Source organism: Corvus hawaiiensis, chromosome 18 (genome assembly GCF_020740725.1).
Source record: "Corvus hawaiiensis isolate bCorHaw1 chromosome 18, bCorHaw1.pri.cur, whole genome shotgun sequence".
Lineage (NCBI taxonomy): Eukaryota > Metazoa > Chordata > Aves > Passeriformes > Corvidae > Corvus > Corvus hawaiiensis.
The window spans coordinates 10654383-10671168 of NC_063230.1; the positions used below are offsets into that span (position 1 = coordinate 10654383).

The following is a 16786-nucleotide window of genomic DNA, read 5'->3' on the forward strand; positions in this document are numbered from 1 at the left end:
CTTTCTTATTACTATTTAATGTGCCATGAGAAATCTTTATTTCTTTGTTTTGTCCTTATGGGGAGTGACCTGGCTCCCAGGCACTGCTCAGGGAAGCACATTGGCTTTTTCCCTCCTTGGGGCAAAGCTCAGGAGCTGCCAGCTCTTTCCACCAGCAGCTCTTTGTGTGGCAGATGAGGGGAGCAGAGCCCTTTACAGATCCCAAAGGCAGAGCAGCAGCAAGCCCCACCACCAAAAATCCCCTGCCCACAGCTCCCCACCCTCTGCCCATGCTCACATTTGACCAAGGTGGGATTTTGCTATGCAAAAGTGATTTTTGAAGCTCAAACCAGTAGAAAATATCTGGTTTCCCCTGGTCGGTGGGAGCAGCAATGAGAAGCAGATGCAATGCTGAGGCTCAGCCCTGCAAAGCTCCTGGGAGCAGGGAGAGGACAACCAGCTCCAGGAATAGCCCTGCTCCCTCGGGGTCCCTGGCCCCTCCTGGGCTGGCAGCACTTGCCTTTTGCTCGAGCGCTGTCCTGGTGCCCAGCTCGGCCTCCAGCCGCTCCTCCAGCTGCGCCAGCCGCTTCCGCAGGAAAACGATCTCGGTCTGGGCGCAGTCAAACCTCACCTGCCACTCATCCTCTGCCAAGGAGAGACACCCGGGGTGTAGGGTGGGTGCTGGGGCCTGACCAGCCCCCGTGGCCCTGCTGCAGGCAGGGAGGGGGATGCACAAGGCACCGACACCAGCACGGAGCTCACAGGGCATGGCTCTGCTCTGTGTGCCCAAGGCTGCCCCGGTCACAAAGAACACGTGCCCTGCCTCAGGCACAGCCCATCCTGCCACATCCCATCCCATCCCATCCCATCCCATCCCATCCCACCCCGTCCGTGCCTCAGCAGCGTCCTCTTCACTCCACACCTGCTTCAGACCCACCCTGAAGTGGGGAAGCGAGGCACTGCCAGCAGCACCCTGGGGCACAGTCCCTGGCAGCACCACCAGCCCCATGCCAGTCCCAGAGCTGAGTGTGACCGAGCTGTCACTGCCAGCTCCTGCTGGACGAGCAATGCAGGATGACAGAACACACTGGAGAGGCCTGGGGCTGGAGAGTGGCACTGACTGGGGGGGACAAACCCCTGCCCTCTTCTCTGTGGCCCCACAGGTCAGGCTGGATGCCCAGAGCATGCACTGCCTCCGGAGGGACGTCCCTACCTCCTCCAGAGCCACTTATCTTCATCTCACGCAGCTGCACCAGCTGCTGGGCCTCTTCCAGCTGCTTCTCCACCGACTCCAGTTTCTTCTGCACTTGGTCGTGTTTGCTCTGGGGAAGGGAGGGAGGGAGCAGCTCTACCTGGCTCTGGGGCACTCAGGTGGGCAGTGCCAGGGGGATGGCACGGCCACTGTCACAGGCTCAGGGCTCTGGTACCTGCAGCTCCTGCAGCTCGCGGGTGCCCCGCAGCCGCTCCGCCCGCTCCCCATCCAGGGCCTGGCAGGTGACATCGCCCTTGTACCGCTCGTCCGACAGCTCCGTGGTCAGGTCGATGATCTGGGGGAGCAGGGCATCAGTCTGGGCATAGTTCTGCCATCCCACAGCCACCCAGAGTCCTGACAGCTCTGCCTGTTCCTAGGAGTGCACACCAGCACTGACCAGTGTCACCAGTAGGAGCCCAGGCTCCCGTCTGGCAGCTGCCTGCACTGCGCTGCAGGCAGGGCTCAGCACGTGTCTCCATTGTCCTGCTTGATTACATTAAATTTCCTTTGAAACCAGGAGCAGATGAATGAGGGGGAGAATTATTAATCCAGAAAATCAATTCCATTTTCCGCAGAGCAGATGGGCACATGGTCCTTCCTGCTCAGCCGGCCCAGCGAGGGGCTGCAGAGGCAGCAGGGCCACGGGAAAACACGACATTCCAACGCTCCTTTCCTGCTGTCTGACAGCATTTTAAGGCACCTCACAGTGCAGGCACCAGCTCCTTAGGGCTTCTCACAAGTTTAACCCAGTAAGCAAATCCCACAGGATTTCTCTCCCTGGGGAGACAGTGTTTTCCTAGGTCTGCCCTGAGGCAGTCGCCTTGCTCAGCACTCCCAGCCTCATGGGGGTGATTTCACCTTTAACAAAGAGCTTAAACTAAAATCATCTTTACCATCTTTACCCCCTTCCCATTGACAAGGAGGGTCCTGGCCTTGGGGGCTGTTGGCACCGTGAGGCAGAGCTGCAGCCTAGACCCAGCTGAGCCCTGCTGCAGCCAAGGGAGCTGGGAAAGCCCAGGATATTTATAGAAACCTTGGGAGCTCCTTCTCCTCATGGTGCTTGGCAAAATCCCAGGCACAATCACACGGGAGCTGCGCATCCGAGAGCAGAACCCAGAGAGGACCAGCAGCCAGCTGGGATCAGGGAAATCCGGAATGCTTTGGGTTGGAAAGGACATTAAAGCTCATCCCATTCCACCCCTGCCATGGGCAGGGACACCTTCCATTATCCCCGGTTGCTCCAAGCCCTGTCCAACCTGGCCTTGGATATTTTCAGGAATGGGGCAGCCACAGCTTCTCTGGGCAGCCTGGAGTGATGCCAGCCTGGAATTCTGCAGCTGGACACTGCAGCCTGTCCGGAGTCCTGCCCAGAGGACCATCCCTGGCATCTGCCCCTGCCCATGGCTTCTCCTGCTCTGATGGAACTGGTGCTCCTGTCCATCGGCTTCTTTCCCAACCCGGCCAAACAGGGCTGTGGCAAAGGTTTCGGGGTCTGTACCAGAGGTTTTGGGGTCTGTACCAGAGGTTCTGGGGCTGTACCTTGCTCTCCAGACTCTCTGTAGTCTGTCTGAGCTCGCTGCATGCCTGCTCGGATTTTTCCAGCTTCCTTCTCAGCGCCGCCATCTCCTCCTAGGGAAGATTGGAAAAAAACACGCACAGAGAGTTCCAGCATCCTCTGTTTATTTATGAAAACCTTGTTTTCTGTTCAAAATAAGTGGAAGGGACATAGCTGCCTTATTAATAAAATTTACCAGGCAACTTTGAAGGCTGCTCACTGCAAATTGCCGGGACTACAGCTCCTGACATGAATTCCATCGGAGGGAATGTCAGCTTTGGTATGTGTAGAGCATGTTTTATGAGACAGCAGCAAACCTCAAAAGCCTGGGATGAACAGCCAAGGGCCTGGATCATGCCCAGGGAGCGTCCCAGGGCCCTGGCAGGTATCACAGCACGGTGCAAAGGCACGGTGTTGGCTGTGATTCCTTCCCAGGCAGCAGGAGCTGCTCCACGCAGCCTTGTTCTGCTTTGATGTCCAACACTGAGCAGGAGCAGAACGTGCAGAGCGGTGATAAAAACAGAGGTTAACAGATGATGGGGCCTGATGGATCCCAGGTGGGTTTGGAGACAAAAACAGAGGTTTGGGCAGCTTTTATTTCATCTGAACCAGCCTGAAAACATCTTGTTAAAACCTCACTAAAGCAACAGGAGGAGCAGGACTCCAGGGAAGATGGACTAGGAATTTAGCACAGGTCTCAGATGGTGCAGAGGGGTGAAAGGAGCCTTTCCTGTGTCAAAAAATGTCCATTAGCATCTCCCATCACTCAGGGCAACACAGGTGGATGCCGGCACAGCACTGGGGACAGTAGAGAGTGGAGTCCCCTCTGTCACAGATGTTTGAATGCTCATCTTCCAGCATCCCACAGGCTGATGAGCCCATTCCCACGGGTTTGGCTCAGGGGACACAGCCCCTGGAGCTTGCAGAAGGCAGTGGGAGAACCCTGGAATGGGCTTTGACTGTGGGGACGTGGTGTGTTTGCTATTGTCCCTCTAAGGAAGAAGCCACTTCTCCCTCCACAGCCCTGCAGAACGTGTGACACAGGGCAAAAACTGCAGCGCTAAGAACAGATGGCAATGTCTGGAGGGTGGCAAAAACATCTTTGCCTGCACAGAAGTGACTTCCAATTTGACCAATCCACCTGGCAGAGCCCCTAAAGCAGCCTGGCCTGGCCTGGCCTGTCTCACCCATCCCATCCCATCCCATCCCATCCCATCCCATCCCATCCCATCCCATCCCATCCCAACCCTTGGCACTCACTTCCTTAGCATGGAGCTGCTCCTCGGCGAGGTTAACGCTGAGCAGGGGCCGAACGTGGCTCAGCAGCTGCCACCAGGGCCAGTGCCTGACTGCCTGGAACACCACCAGGTTCTTCTGGATGCAGCGGACGGCGAGGCGCTGGATCTGTGGGGACACAGCAGCAATGACCCTCACCCAGCCATGACCAGGACCGCTGGGAAGGACCGGGCTGGGACACCAGGCTGGAGAGGGAAGGGTGGCAGAGGAGCTCAGGGATGGCAGCACAGCATCTCATGGCTCATGGTAAACCTGGTACCCTTCAAAGGAGCTCGAAAGAGCTGTCATTTGGGTGCTTTGGGCCATACCCCAGCAGCGCTGACCTGGGTGGGCTCAGGTATCCCCAACCCATGGGATGGGTACCTTCAACCTCTTGAACTTCTGGCGGCTGAGGAAGCCCTTGCAGGCAGCCTGGAGCAGAGTCATCTTCTGGGCTATCAGCTTGTCCCGCTGCTTCTCCAGCCTGGAGATGACCCCCGGCTTCAGGAACACCTGGCAGCAAGGAACAGGTTACACACCCCAGGTTGGGGGCTGAAACCTTTCCCTTCTCCTGCTCGAGGTGCAATTCCTCAAAACTTTTCCCTTGGGATGCTCCCCTTTCCCCCCACTGTGGGGATGGGTGGATGGATGGATGGATGGATGGATGGATGGATTGATGGATGGATTGATGGATGGATACCTCCACTGGCAGTGGATTCTGACAGGTAACACACAGCTGCACACAGGTAACAGCAATGATATGTGACAATAACATAACCAAAATGAACCACAAGGTTTTCTTTCACTGAACTGGTCAGAAACCCCTCAGAAATGACACAGATGTGCTTGATGCCATCAAATCCAGGCCGGTATCGATCTCTGAGTGTTTGAGGTGTCTCTGGGTAACTGCTGGGAGAAGCTCTTGGAATCCAGGACCGGGAGCTCCCACCCATTTGCATGGCCCAGCTTTAATAACCCCCGAGTGACACGGGCGAGGCCGGGGCTGTGCTGAGAGAACTGCATTTTAACCACGCCAAATTGAATCAAAGCACAATCCCAAGGAAAGTGGCTCTCCTGAGCTGATGCCGTGATTGCTCCACCACCCATTCGATTGCCTCATTAATGCCTGAATTAACTCCCCAAGCCTGCAAGTTTCGCAGCTGCTACAAAATCAATGCTCAAAGCGACGGCAAAGCGAACTCGTCCCTAACGAGATGTGACCGGGGCTGCCACCGCGCTATTGATTAAGGACGAGGGTTCCAGAGAGGAGATAATTACAAACTGCACAGTGCAGGATGAAAGAAAGTCATTTTGCTCCACAGAACCAGTTCCATGAATTCTTTCTTCACAGACTCCAGAGCTGAAGGCGAGCACGCACGTGAAATTAATTTCTCTTTGAGACCGTCACATCGAAGTTCAAATGTTGTTGCTGTGACAGTTCCTGCTCTGCAGCAAACCCACGAGCTGCCCAAGCCCCCTTCAATATCAGGAGACATCAGTGGTAATTAGGAACTTAAATACCACCAGGGGCTGGCTGGATTTTGGTAATTAGGTACGAGTTTTACCCAGGGTACTGCTTTCAGATGAGAATTAGGAGCCTTTTGCTCTGATTTTTAGCGAGGCTGTTTCCCAGCCCACCTGATGCCACAGGCAGCAGTGAAGGGAGCCTTTCTCTCCAGTTTGGGGAACTTTGGGCTGCTGGGGAGCCTGGCATGGGGCTGTGCCCACACACACCAGAGCAAAGGGGAAGCAGGGCCCAGTCATGGTACCTGGGTGCGTCCTATGGCAACGCTCTTCTTCTCCAGATCCAGCGCCTGGAACAGCTCCTCGATAGCCTGCGGAGAAGGGGCACGTCATGGAATTGCTCAGGAAACACCCCCACCCTGCTGTGACCTGCTGAAATGGGGTGCAGAGACCCCCAGTCCTCACAGGCACCCAGTAAGGGTTCATCCAGCTTTGTGGCACCCCACAAGGGAGCACCCAGCTCTGCCCTCCTTTCTTCCTCCGCTTGCACTGCCCAGTCCCAAGTCCCAGTGCAAGGACTTCCCTCCCCCAAGGCTTTCAGCAGCATGGGGAGTAAAGATCTGCAGCTGCAGGCAAGATTTTGCCCCTTTTGCTGCCATCCCTCGTCTGGCAGGGCCTTGGTGAACGGGCAGGAGGTGACACAGGGGACAGTGCCTGCCCCAGGACCATCCAGCAGCACTCAGTGCTCCCCTCCTGCCCACCTCACCAACAGCTCATCCCATGGAGCCAAAAACAGGGGGATGGGCTGAGTTCTCCCTGAGTCCACGGCACAGCACGGAACTCCCTGGAAGATTTGAGCAGGAGATTATCCCAAGGAGAAGCCTGAACTCAATTACTCCGAGCTTTGGACTAAAACATGAACATAACAGCCGGCACCACCAGCCATTCCCCTGGGGCAGCCACGCTGTCTGCATGGGTGGATGGTTTGAAAGCCCTTGGGCTGCAGAAATCATTACAAAATTCCTCTGCTAATACCTCGCTCCACACAAGATCCTTCGGCAGCCTCACACAGCTCCTCCCCGAAGGACAAACCCGCAGAAGGAATATTCCACCATGGACCCAAGAGGAGCAGGATTTCACCCCTGACCTCACCAGTAGCTGTGCAAGGGGGAGATGGAGTACACCAGGGAACAGGGATGGAGTACACCAAGGGAGTGGGGATGGAGTACACCAGGGAGTCGGGATGGAGTACACCAGGGGACAGGGATGGAGTACACCAGGGAACAGGGATGGAGTACACCAGGGAACGGGGATGGAGTACACCAGGGAACGGGGATGGAGTACACCAGGGAACAGGGATGGAGTACACCAGGGAACGGGGATGGAGTACACCAGGGAACGGGGATGGAGTACACCAGGGAGTGGGGATGGAGTACACCAGGGAGTGGGGATGGAGTACACCAGGGAGTGGGGATGGAGTACACCAGGGAGTGGGGATGGAGTACACCAGGGAATGGGGATGTGGACCACAGTGTCCTGTCCTGGACAGGTGAGGAGGCACCAGTGCTGTTGCTGTGCCTGTTGTGGTGGCACTGCTGGGACTGGGACTGGGACTGGGACTGGGACTGGGACTGGTGTGGGCTGTGCAGGACAGCCCCATCCCATCCCAGCACAAGTGCAGGGCCAGCTGTCACTGCACTGTCCCCTCACAGCTGACGAGCCTCTCTCCTGCTCCAGCAGCCGGGTTAATGCTGTGTCCTGGGAAGCATTTCCCAGCTAACAAACCCTTGTGGCTCCAGGGAGGATGGGATTTTCCAAATCCCCTGCTTACACGCTGCTGACAAGGCACCCTCTGCCTCCGACAGCATTTCATAGCAATATTGACCTTTCCCGATTGTCAGACTTGTCTTATTAAATCCCGAGGTCTTAACTGCCTTTGCACATGCTGGCTGCAGTTTGCACAACACAGCACGTGCCCAGCTTTAATTCAGCTCCTCTCAGCTCTTCCTGCCTCATCCATAGCCCTATTCCAGGGGTGGCTTTGCCCTGGTTCTGCTACAAATTTACCAGGAAACAAATAAAACTGGCAAATGTCCGCTTTCCTTCCTGAGCTCTTTTGGCTTTCAGCATCATGGGATGAGGTGAGGAGTCACCCCAGGCTGCAGGTGATGCCCAGTGCCCAGCAGCTTCCACAGTCCCTGCTCTCTTGGGTCCCTGGGAATGTTGCCTGGTTTTGGGGGAGCCGGGGAGAGGGACTTGTTCTGCTGGGCCACAGCAGTGCCCAGATCCTGCCCTCAGTTCATGCCCCGTCCTGCTGGAATAGCTCTGGCATCATCACAGCCCCACGTGGGGGTCTCAGCTTGTGCCCCCCAGCCCAGCACACACCTTGCTCTCATCTGGCACCTCGTAGGCAGAGTTGTGCTTCTTCATCACCTCCGGAGCCAGCACCTGGAAGCGCCTGCGGAACTGGGTGAGGAGCAGTCGATCCGAATACCCTGGGGGCACACAGGAGTGTTGGGGGCTGCACCAGGCTCAGGGCACTGGAACTGGCACGCTGGGGAGGGACCTGCTGGGACATCCTGTGCACAGCAAAGGGCACCAGGGGTGGAGGGGACATGGGGAGCTTCCATGAGAGAGAACTCATCTCAGCACCCTGCAGAGGGTGCTGAGATGAGTTTGAGGTGGCCAGATGCCCCCCAGCACCTCGTGTCAGGCAGGACATGCCCCTGGACCTCCTGCACAGCTTCCTCTGCACATGGCATGGGCTGTGGTCATGGTCAGTGCAGGTCCAGCCTGATTCACAGATCCTCCAAGGGGAGCTCCACTGCAGGCATGAGAGGGGCTCAGAACCCATGCAAAAAATAAGAATAAAAATTGAGGGGATTTCTGAATTGAGGGGATTTCCTTGCCTGCTGGTGAGAAGCAGGTGATGAGCAAAGGCTGGAAGGGCTGAGCCAGGGGCAGGGAGCAGAGGGTGGGACTGGCATGGCCAGGGCAGGGTCTGGACGTACCAACACGGTGGAGCCGCAGGGCATCCAGGAGCTGGGTCCCTTCCAGCTGTGTCCTCAGGGCCACCACATCCAGCTGTGGGGCTGCGTCCGGTGGCGCCGGGGGCCGAGGGACCGGCCCTTCCCCACCCATCCCTGGGAGGAGGCAGTGGACAAAGTGCAGCTGGGACCGTCGGAGAAGGTTGGTGAGGGCATCCTGGAGGGCAGCAGAGGTCAGTGGGGATGGAGGGGACAAAGGGTCAGCATGTGCTGGCAGTGGGAAATGCTCCCTGTGCGCCTGCAGGGTATCTGAGCAGGTGGAGGAGTCAGCTCCGAGTTGGGAGCAGCTCCAGTCAGAGGGGTGAACACGAGTGGTGAGCAGGACCCTTCCTCCTAATGTCCCATGTTTTCAGTTGGTGGCCACAAAAATTAACAGGATTCACAGAATCATGGAATGGTTTGGATTGGAAGCATTAAAGATCGTTGTGGTTGAGGGATGCTGGGCAGGGGGTTTGTGAGGCGCAGGCAAGACCTCAAAATGGGCTGGTCAGGGAGTCAGCAGAGCGTGAGCCTCATCTCAAGAGTGTTTGGACACATAATTACGTGTGAGAGCAGCAGGAGCCTGGCCCATGCCCAGCACCGAGGGCTGGTTACTGTCTGAGCACTTAAGAGGATTAAAGCAGAGAGGTGTGTGTGATCTGTGTGTGATCTGTGTGATCTCTGTGTGATCTGTGTGATCTATGTGTGATCTCTGTGTGATCTCTGTGTGATGTGTGTGATCTGTATGTGATCTCTGTGTGATCTCTGTGTGATCTCTGTGTGTGGTCTCTGTGTGATCTCTGTGTGATCTGTGTGTGATCTGTGTGATCTGTGTGATTTCTGTGTGTGATCTCTGTGTGATCTCTGTGATCTGTGTGATCTGTGTGATCTGTATGTGATTTCTGTGTGTGATCCGTGTGTGATCTGTGTGTGATCTGTGTGTGATCTCTGTGATCTCTGTGATCTCTGTGTGATCTGTGTGTGATCTGTGTGTGATCTCTGTGTGATCTGTGTGTGATCTCTGTGATCTCTGTGATCTGTGTGTGATCTGTGTGATCTCTGTGATGTGTATGTGATCTGTATGTGATATGTGTGTGATCTGTATGTGATCTGTGATCTCTGTATGTGATCTGTGTGTGATGTGTGTGATCTGTGTGATTTCTGTGTGATCTCTGTGTGATCTGTATGTGATCCGTGTGTGATCTCTGTGTGATCTCTGTGTGATCTGCACCTGATCTCTTTGCCTGGGAGGCTCTCCCTGAGGGACAGCAATGCTGGACAGGCCAGCACAGCATCCCCGGTGGCCAAAGCCACAACGGGGACGGCCAGGAGGTCACTGCTGGGGCCTTGGGGCACCCCAGTAAGGGAGTGTGTCCAAGGCAAAGTCCCAGCGTGGGGTCACCATTCTCTGTGCCACGACAGGGGCAGCAGGGTCCCGGCGCCGGCACTCACCGCCTGCAGCTTGATCTGGGCACACACCGACCTCTTCCTCAGGGCGGCGAAGCTGCTGGCGAAGGTTTTCCTCAGGCAGGCGTTGCGGTGCAGGGCGGCCTGGGAGCGCCCCTCCAGCCCGGCCAGGGCTCGGCAGGACAGCGGAGCGCTCGCCCGCGGCTGCACCAGCTCCCGGACCGCGGCTCTGCCGGGACACACACGCCATGGGGCACCGGGCTCGGCTTCCCAGCTTCTTCTACAGGGGTGCAACACCCACGGCCCCAAATTCGGAAGTGGTGCTGCTCTGCAGAGTGGAGCAAGATGCTGGGACACCCCCACCCACTGCATCCTCTCTGGTCCGAGCACGGAGCTGTTGGCTGCTGTTAGAGCTTCCCTGGGCTGAAGCCCAAACCGAATGAGTCAGGAATATGCAAGCAGAAGGTTAAAAACCCCTCGTGTGCGCAGACACCTGCAGCACTTCAGTTCCTTTTCAATTCCAATTTCGTTTACAAGGTTGCTCAAAGCAGTGGGAAACCCGGGCAACTGCTGGTGAAGCCTCACGGCTCTGACTTGTGCAGGATGCCCCCAGGCAGGGACACTGTCCATGGAGGAGATTGCTCCAAGCCCTGTCCAACCTGGCCTTGGACACTTCCAAGGGATCCAGGGGCAGCCACAGCTTCTCTGGGCACCCTGTGCCAGAGCCCTCACCTCCCTCCCAGCCAGGAATTCCTTCCCAATATCCCACCTGACCCTGCCCTCTGGCAGTGGGCAGCCATTCCCCCTTGTCCACACAAGGGATGCCTCACACACCCCTCCATCTCCAGAGCTGGGGCAGGTTTGCAGCTCAGAGCAGGGGCATCCCCACCCCCCTCCCAGGGGCACAGGGTTCTCCACTGGTGCCGTGGCACCTCCTGGTACTTACACCGTGGAATTCTGCAGCACCTGGATGGCGTTCTGGGCCGAGAGGTTGAACTTGGCCTTGCTGACCCAGCCCGTGAGGTCGTAGCGCACGGGGGCCGTGCCCAGCTGGTGGCAGATCTCGAAGTGCAGCGTCTGCTCACACCTGCGCAGGTGCCCGTCCCCTGTGACAGCGACAGCACCCCAGGGCCAGCCCAGAGAAAAGCCCAGTGAGGGGTTTAATCGTCCTCATCTCCCAAATTCCCAAAGCCAAATGGTGATGGCAGAGGCTGGGCAGTCGAGCCGAGCCCAACTCACCCTCCTGGTCGGGTCCCTTCATGGCGAAGTAGGAGCAGAGGCGCTCGAAGGCAGTGCCATCACCAGAGCCTGGGATCAGCACCTCCTCGTCCAGGATCCACAGCAGCCCCCGGCGAGCGGCCCCGGGGCTGCCAGGGAGCACCTGCGGCTGCCAGGGGACACGAGGGCTCTGGGCTCTGGCCACAGCCACGCCAGCCTGCTCTGCTCCCTCTATCCTGCTCCCTCTATCCTGCTCCCACTGCCCAGATGTAGCCCCTACCCCACAGCAGAGCCAGGAGACCCTCCCGACCTGATCCAGCTCTGGACATCACCCTGAGCCCTCCACAGTGACAATGTCCCAAAGGAGCCCATCATCCCAGGCTGGGAGGGGTGATGGAGTGCAGAGCTTGGTCAGGAAGGGTCCCTGTATTTTAAAGAGCCACAAAGGTCCTGCTGGATGCTGTCCCCTCCCCTGCAACACCTCAGGTTGCTCTGGGACACTCCTCAGGGTCGCGCTCTGCCTCTGGAACCCTCGCTGCTCAGAGCAGCGGGATGCAGAGGGGACAGGGTACCTGGGAGCAGCTCAGGTCGATGATGGACAGCGTGGCCAGTGGAGAACGCTCTGGAAGATCAAAAGACACCTCAACATTTTCCTGGAAAACATCATTTAAAAGCTTGCTTCAGTCATGGGATGGCATCTGGAAGCCAAGAGCAGATCCACTGGCAGGGATAAGGAGGAAGGCAGAGATCCAGCACCAGGGGAGAGGAGCAGCCACCAGAGCTGTGACACAGAGGCATGGCCATGTCTGCCCCCCTGGAATTCCCTATGGAATGCTGCTTCGGGGTGTGATCCAGGCTGCCTAAATCATATGATTTATGTTATAGTTGAAAAGAATCTCTTGACAAGAAAACAACCAATTACTTAATTCGCAGCTTGCAGGTGTTGTGTCCCTCCCTCCCTGGGGGCTCCAGGGGTCATCCCAACACCCCCAGCACCGGGAGCCCCCCAGGAAGGGAAGGGAGAGCACGGCTGGTCCTTCCTCATGCCTGAACCAGGGGTGCTCAGCAAAAGTCGTGGCTCCAGCGTCTCTCCATGGCGACACAGAGAGGTTCTGCCAAGGGATCCGGCTCTGCGGGCAGAGCAAAGGCAGCAGCGGGGACTCCGTTTCTTCCTGCACAGGGCACGTGCCACTGTCACCCATGTGGGACCCAGCACTGGCACTGAGGGGCTCACAGAGTGGTCTGGGGGCTCACAGGGCCATGTCCTGCACCATCCTTATCCAGCAGCAAAGCCCAGGCAGGGGGAGCCTGCCGAGCTCTCCGGCATTCCAGGCAGCAATTACATCTTCATCACTAGGGAAGGGCACATCTGTCCTTACTCGGTGATGTGTGTGTTAAACCATGGGAATTCAGCTATTTTCCCAGGGCTAGAGGCATTATGGTAACTCCTTTAAGCCTATAATAAGTTCATCTCTGCCTGTAGGTTTCTCAGCAGCTTATTTCTGCAATAATTTATCATTTTCCTTTCTATTCTCTATTATTCATCACCTGAGGAAAAAGTCAGCTGCACCAGCAGAAGGGCACGAAGTCTCCTGAGCTGGAGCAAGTGTATCCCAGGATTCCAGAATGGTTTGGATTGGGAGGGACCTTAAAAATCATCTCATTCCAACCCCCCTGCCATGGCAGGTTCCACCAAGATGCCAAGAGAGCGTCTTTGGCACATCAGAAATAGCCAAGAGGATTCAAAACTGAGGCAGGGGGTGAAGAGAAAGGCAGCCCAAGCTTCCTGCTCCGTGCAGACCCCCAGTAAAACTCGTGAGTTATTCACCCACACCACGGCAGGACACAGGGATTCCTGGAGACAAAGGCAGCCCCACTCCCTGGTGCTGGGAGCTGCTCCCAGCCCCTGCTCCTCACCTCTCGGTACCTCTCCATCTGCCACAGGAAGGTTTTCTCATAGAAGAGGCCCTGCAGCCTCTCCTGGACGTAGTTGTGGCACAGCTCCTCGAAGGTGGCCGCTCGCTCGCTGCGCTGCTGCCGCGGGCTCTGGAAGCCAGGGGTGTCCACCACGGCGATGGAGGCCATGGAGAGGTGCTGGGAGGAGAAGGACCTGGGAAGAGCCACACACACCACCAGGATTTACCCACGGGCAGCAAAGTGGTGCCAGCCAGGCACACGCAGTGCCTGTGCCACAGGAGGGCAGGACACAGGAGTCCCGAGTGCCACTGCAGCCCCAAGGGCCACCGCCATTCCCACACAAAGATTTTCACACAACTTCCTGGTTTTCCAGCAGGAATCAGTCACCTGCTCCATGCTCACTCTCCTCAGCAGCCCCTGGAGAAGCAGCTGCCACCCCAGCCCCAGTGCCCAGCAGCTCTTTGGTACCTGTTGATGAGTGAGACCACGGCAGCAAAGAGCTCCTCGTAGAGCCCCGAGGCCATTCCCTCCACACACTCCACTCCCGTCATCTTGGGCCCTGGCACAGCAGGAGGGAAGAGCAGGCACACACATTTATTTGCAGCCAAATTCAGCCTGCTCAGAGCTGAGGTGGGACCTGGGATTCCCTGGATTCAGTGCAGGAGAGCCCACACGGCTCCACAGCATCGCCCCTGCACATCCCACTCTCCCCGCCTGCCTTCGGCTCCTCTCCTGCCTCACGAGGATTTAAGGAATACAGCTATTGCCATGACAAAGGCCACTTCCTCAGGCTCTCACTTTCATCAGGAGAACTTGCCAGGCCCAGCTGGAATTCTGCTGCTGCTGAGCATCATGGAATCATCAAGGTTGGAAAAGACCTCCAGGATCATCAAGTCCAACCTTCAAGGAGTGTAGGAAGGCTGACCTGAAACCCAGGCAGTATCTCACCCTCCCACCTTGCACATGCTGGATCTGCCTCCATGAATTAGATCCGTACATTAATTTAAGGTTTGTAGTGGCTCAGCAGCACAATCCCTGATCCAGATCTCCTTGCAGGACACAACACCAGCTCAGCTCCATTCATGGAGTTTGGGGTTTTTTCCCCATTTTTCTAGCAGAGCTCTCACAGTGTTTAAGCCACATCACTTATCCAAATTCACCTGACTTCATGTGTCCCTAAGGAGAGTCAGGCAGGGGCAGCTGCAGAGCTGAGGGCAGCGACGTGACACAGCCCAGTTAATGATTTTATTAATATTAACAACCTAATTGGGCCAGAAGAACAGGACACATTGCCTCACCATTCCCTCTCCTACAGAAATAAAGGAAAAAGGGATGGGGCATCCCAGTACCTGGCGGGCTCTCCTCTGCTGGGGGCCGGCCCCGGGCTGTCACCTGCGCCAGGATGTGCCTCAGGTGGTGCTTGAAGACGGCGGTGCCGAGCTCCTCCACGTCGCAGCCCAGCACCTCGGCAGCGCGGCTGGCGCTCTCGAACCTCAGGAACTGCTTCCTGCCAACTGGGGAGGGGGCACGGGGGGCTCAGCCACGGCCAGCTCTGCCTCAGCATCACCAAAAACCTCCCACCCCCTCCCTCGTGCTGCCCCAAAATCAAAATGATCCGAGGCAAGTCGGGGACCAGGTGAACCACATGATGGAGCAAAGCAGCAGATGTGTTGATGGGAGTTGATGGGAGCTGATGGGAGTTGATGGGATTACAAACCAATCCCTCGAAATCCGGGATCACCTTTCAGGGTCCCAGCAGTGTTTGCTGTCCCTCCAGCCGGCAGCAGAGGTTCCTCCCCACGAGCAGAGCTCTGCACATCGCTCACACCCGGTGATAATGATTCCAGCTTAATGATTAAAATCAATAGGGAAGTAATCTGCAGGATTAATCCTTTTACAGATCCAGGGCAGAAAGGTGTCGTGGAGGCAGCCGGGCAGCACAGCTCAGGAACACGGGGGATGAGCACAAATGGCAGCAGCCAAAGTCACCCAGAGACCTCAGGGTGGCACTTTTGGGTGCTCGGGGGGTGATGAAGAGCTCAGGGGGCTCACAGCTAAAATGGGCCCTTAAAACACAGCTGGTGGCTGGTGGTGGGGAGAGGGTGTGGGATGGAGAGAGAGAGGTGGTCACATCCTGGGAAACTCCATGGGGGACCCACTCCTGGCCGAGGGGATGCACAAAGCAGGGCTCGATGCCTGGGGGTGATTCACAGCACACCCACAAGAGTCAGCCGCCCTCTCCCTTCCCCTTTGATCCTTTCCCAGTATTTCCTATGCTGACTGAAGGACTCCAACATCAAGGGCTGTGCTGGAGCAGGCGGAGGAATTGCCTCAACGCTCCAGGCTTTGATTTATTCTGTTCCCACTTGTTCTTGTCTGAGCTGGCTGGACAGACACTGATTCCTGTCAGACACAAAAGCTCTGCCTGCCAGGGAGTGGAGGGGTTGGGGGGCCAGGGCTGCACAGACCTGGCTGGCATCCCATACTGCCCATTCCAGTATCCCACACTGCCCACTCCAGCAGCCCTGGGACAAACCAGGGTGTCCACTCAGCCCTGGGCATCCCCAGGCACCATTTCACCCTGCATAAACTACAACGAGCAGCAGCTCCACGTGGCCCTCCTGGGTGTGATGTGACCATGGAAAATTCACTGACTTTAACCTGAAAGGAATTACTTTGGCCCAGGTAATATTTAAGAGAAGCAGAAGGAAAACACAGGGACAGCTCAGCCTCTCCTTCTACAGCCCCAGCCCTTCTACAAACCACTCAATGCCCAATTTCCTGGGTCAGAAACAGGGATGCTCCTTTTCCTGCCTTCCAGGACATGATGCCACAGGCGTGGGTCTGTGCAGGAGCTCCTGGGCAACAGCAGCCCCCACGTACCAGCAGCCTGAGCACTCACCCCGGCCTATTGCAGGTGGTCTCACTGACCCCAAAATTGGCCCCTGGCTGTCTGGGTACTCCCATCCCTCCTGCTGCCCTGGTGCCCCTGACCTCTGCATGGTTTTAGGCAGCTCAATGTCCTCCAGCAGGTTCCAGCCCTCCTGCCCTGTGGTTTTCCTCCATCCAGAGGGGTTCAGGAGGTTGGGTTTGCAGCAGCCTCGCTGTGCCATGGGGTTTGCAGTGACTCCTGACCACGACTGACTCCTGACACACCTGTGGCAGCACCAGGAGGGCTGGAATCGCGGCCACCTCCGTTACAGGTGCGTGGTGGGAAGCCCCCAGGGAGCTGGGAGCCACAATGGTTTATTCTGATATCAGCCAGCAAAAGGACAGCGTGGGAGCGAGCGGAACGCCAGCCCCGCTGCGCCCCAAACCTCCCTCCCGCTTACAGAGGCAGCAAATAAATGAAAACAGGGGATTTTCTGCAGCCCACAAAGGGACTGGAGCACTCAGGTGAATGGTGCCCGGGGTGCCCCGCTGGCCTCCAGCTGCCAGGCTGCTTTCCCACTGAAAGAGCTGCTCTAATACGTTTCAAAGGCAGCGGGGAGGGCTGACACCGGCATGGAGCAGAACGAGCTTTTGAAATTCAACCTTTTCTTCTCAGTGTTTTTGTAGCTGCAAATGCATTTCCCACCCCCAGCCAGGGAGAGGTGGTGCTGTTCCCTCCCGGTTTATTCCCGCACATACTGAACGGGTGAGGAGAGAAGGGAAAAAGGTGCCTTTAGCCCACTCTGGGGCCCGTTTAACACG

General features: G+C 57.0%; 1 protein-coding gene across 1 annotated transcript in view; it reads right to left on the bottom strand.

Moving 5' to 3' along the window:
* Positions 1-16786, bottom strand: part of MYO18B (myosin XVIIIB) — a 56984-nt gene that overhangs the window by 28523 nt on the left and 11675 nt on the right. Inside the window, exons 13-28 of the mRNA XM_048323171.1 lie at positions 14443-14607; positions 13562-13652; positions 13094-13286; positions 11749-11829; positions 11198-11345; positions 10905-11064; positions 10004-10187; positions 8537-8729; positions 7911-8020; positions 5831-5896; positions 4446-4574; positions 4047-4190; positions 2771-2860; positions 1407-1526; positions 1193-1301; positions 500-624 (exon numbers count right to left, since the gene is read on the bottom strand). Of these exons, the coding sequence (XP_048179128.1) occupies positions 500-624; positions 1193-1301; positions 1407-1526; positions 2771-2860; positions 4047-4190; positions 4446-4574; positions 5831-5896; positions 7911-8020; positions 8537-8729; positions 10004-10187; positions 10905-11064; positions 11198-11345; positions 11749-11829; positions 13094-13286; positions 13562-13652; positions 14443-14607 (2108 nt within the window). The remainder of the gene's footprint in view (positions 1-499; positions 625-1192; positions 1302-1406; positions 1527-2770; positions 2861-4046; positions 4191-4445; positions 4575-5830; positions 5897-7910; positions 8021-8536; positions 8730-10003; positions 10188-10904; positions 11065-11197; positions 11346-11748; positions 11830-13093; positions 13287-13561; positions 13653-14442; positions 14608-16786) is intronic.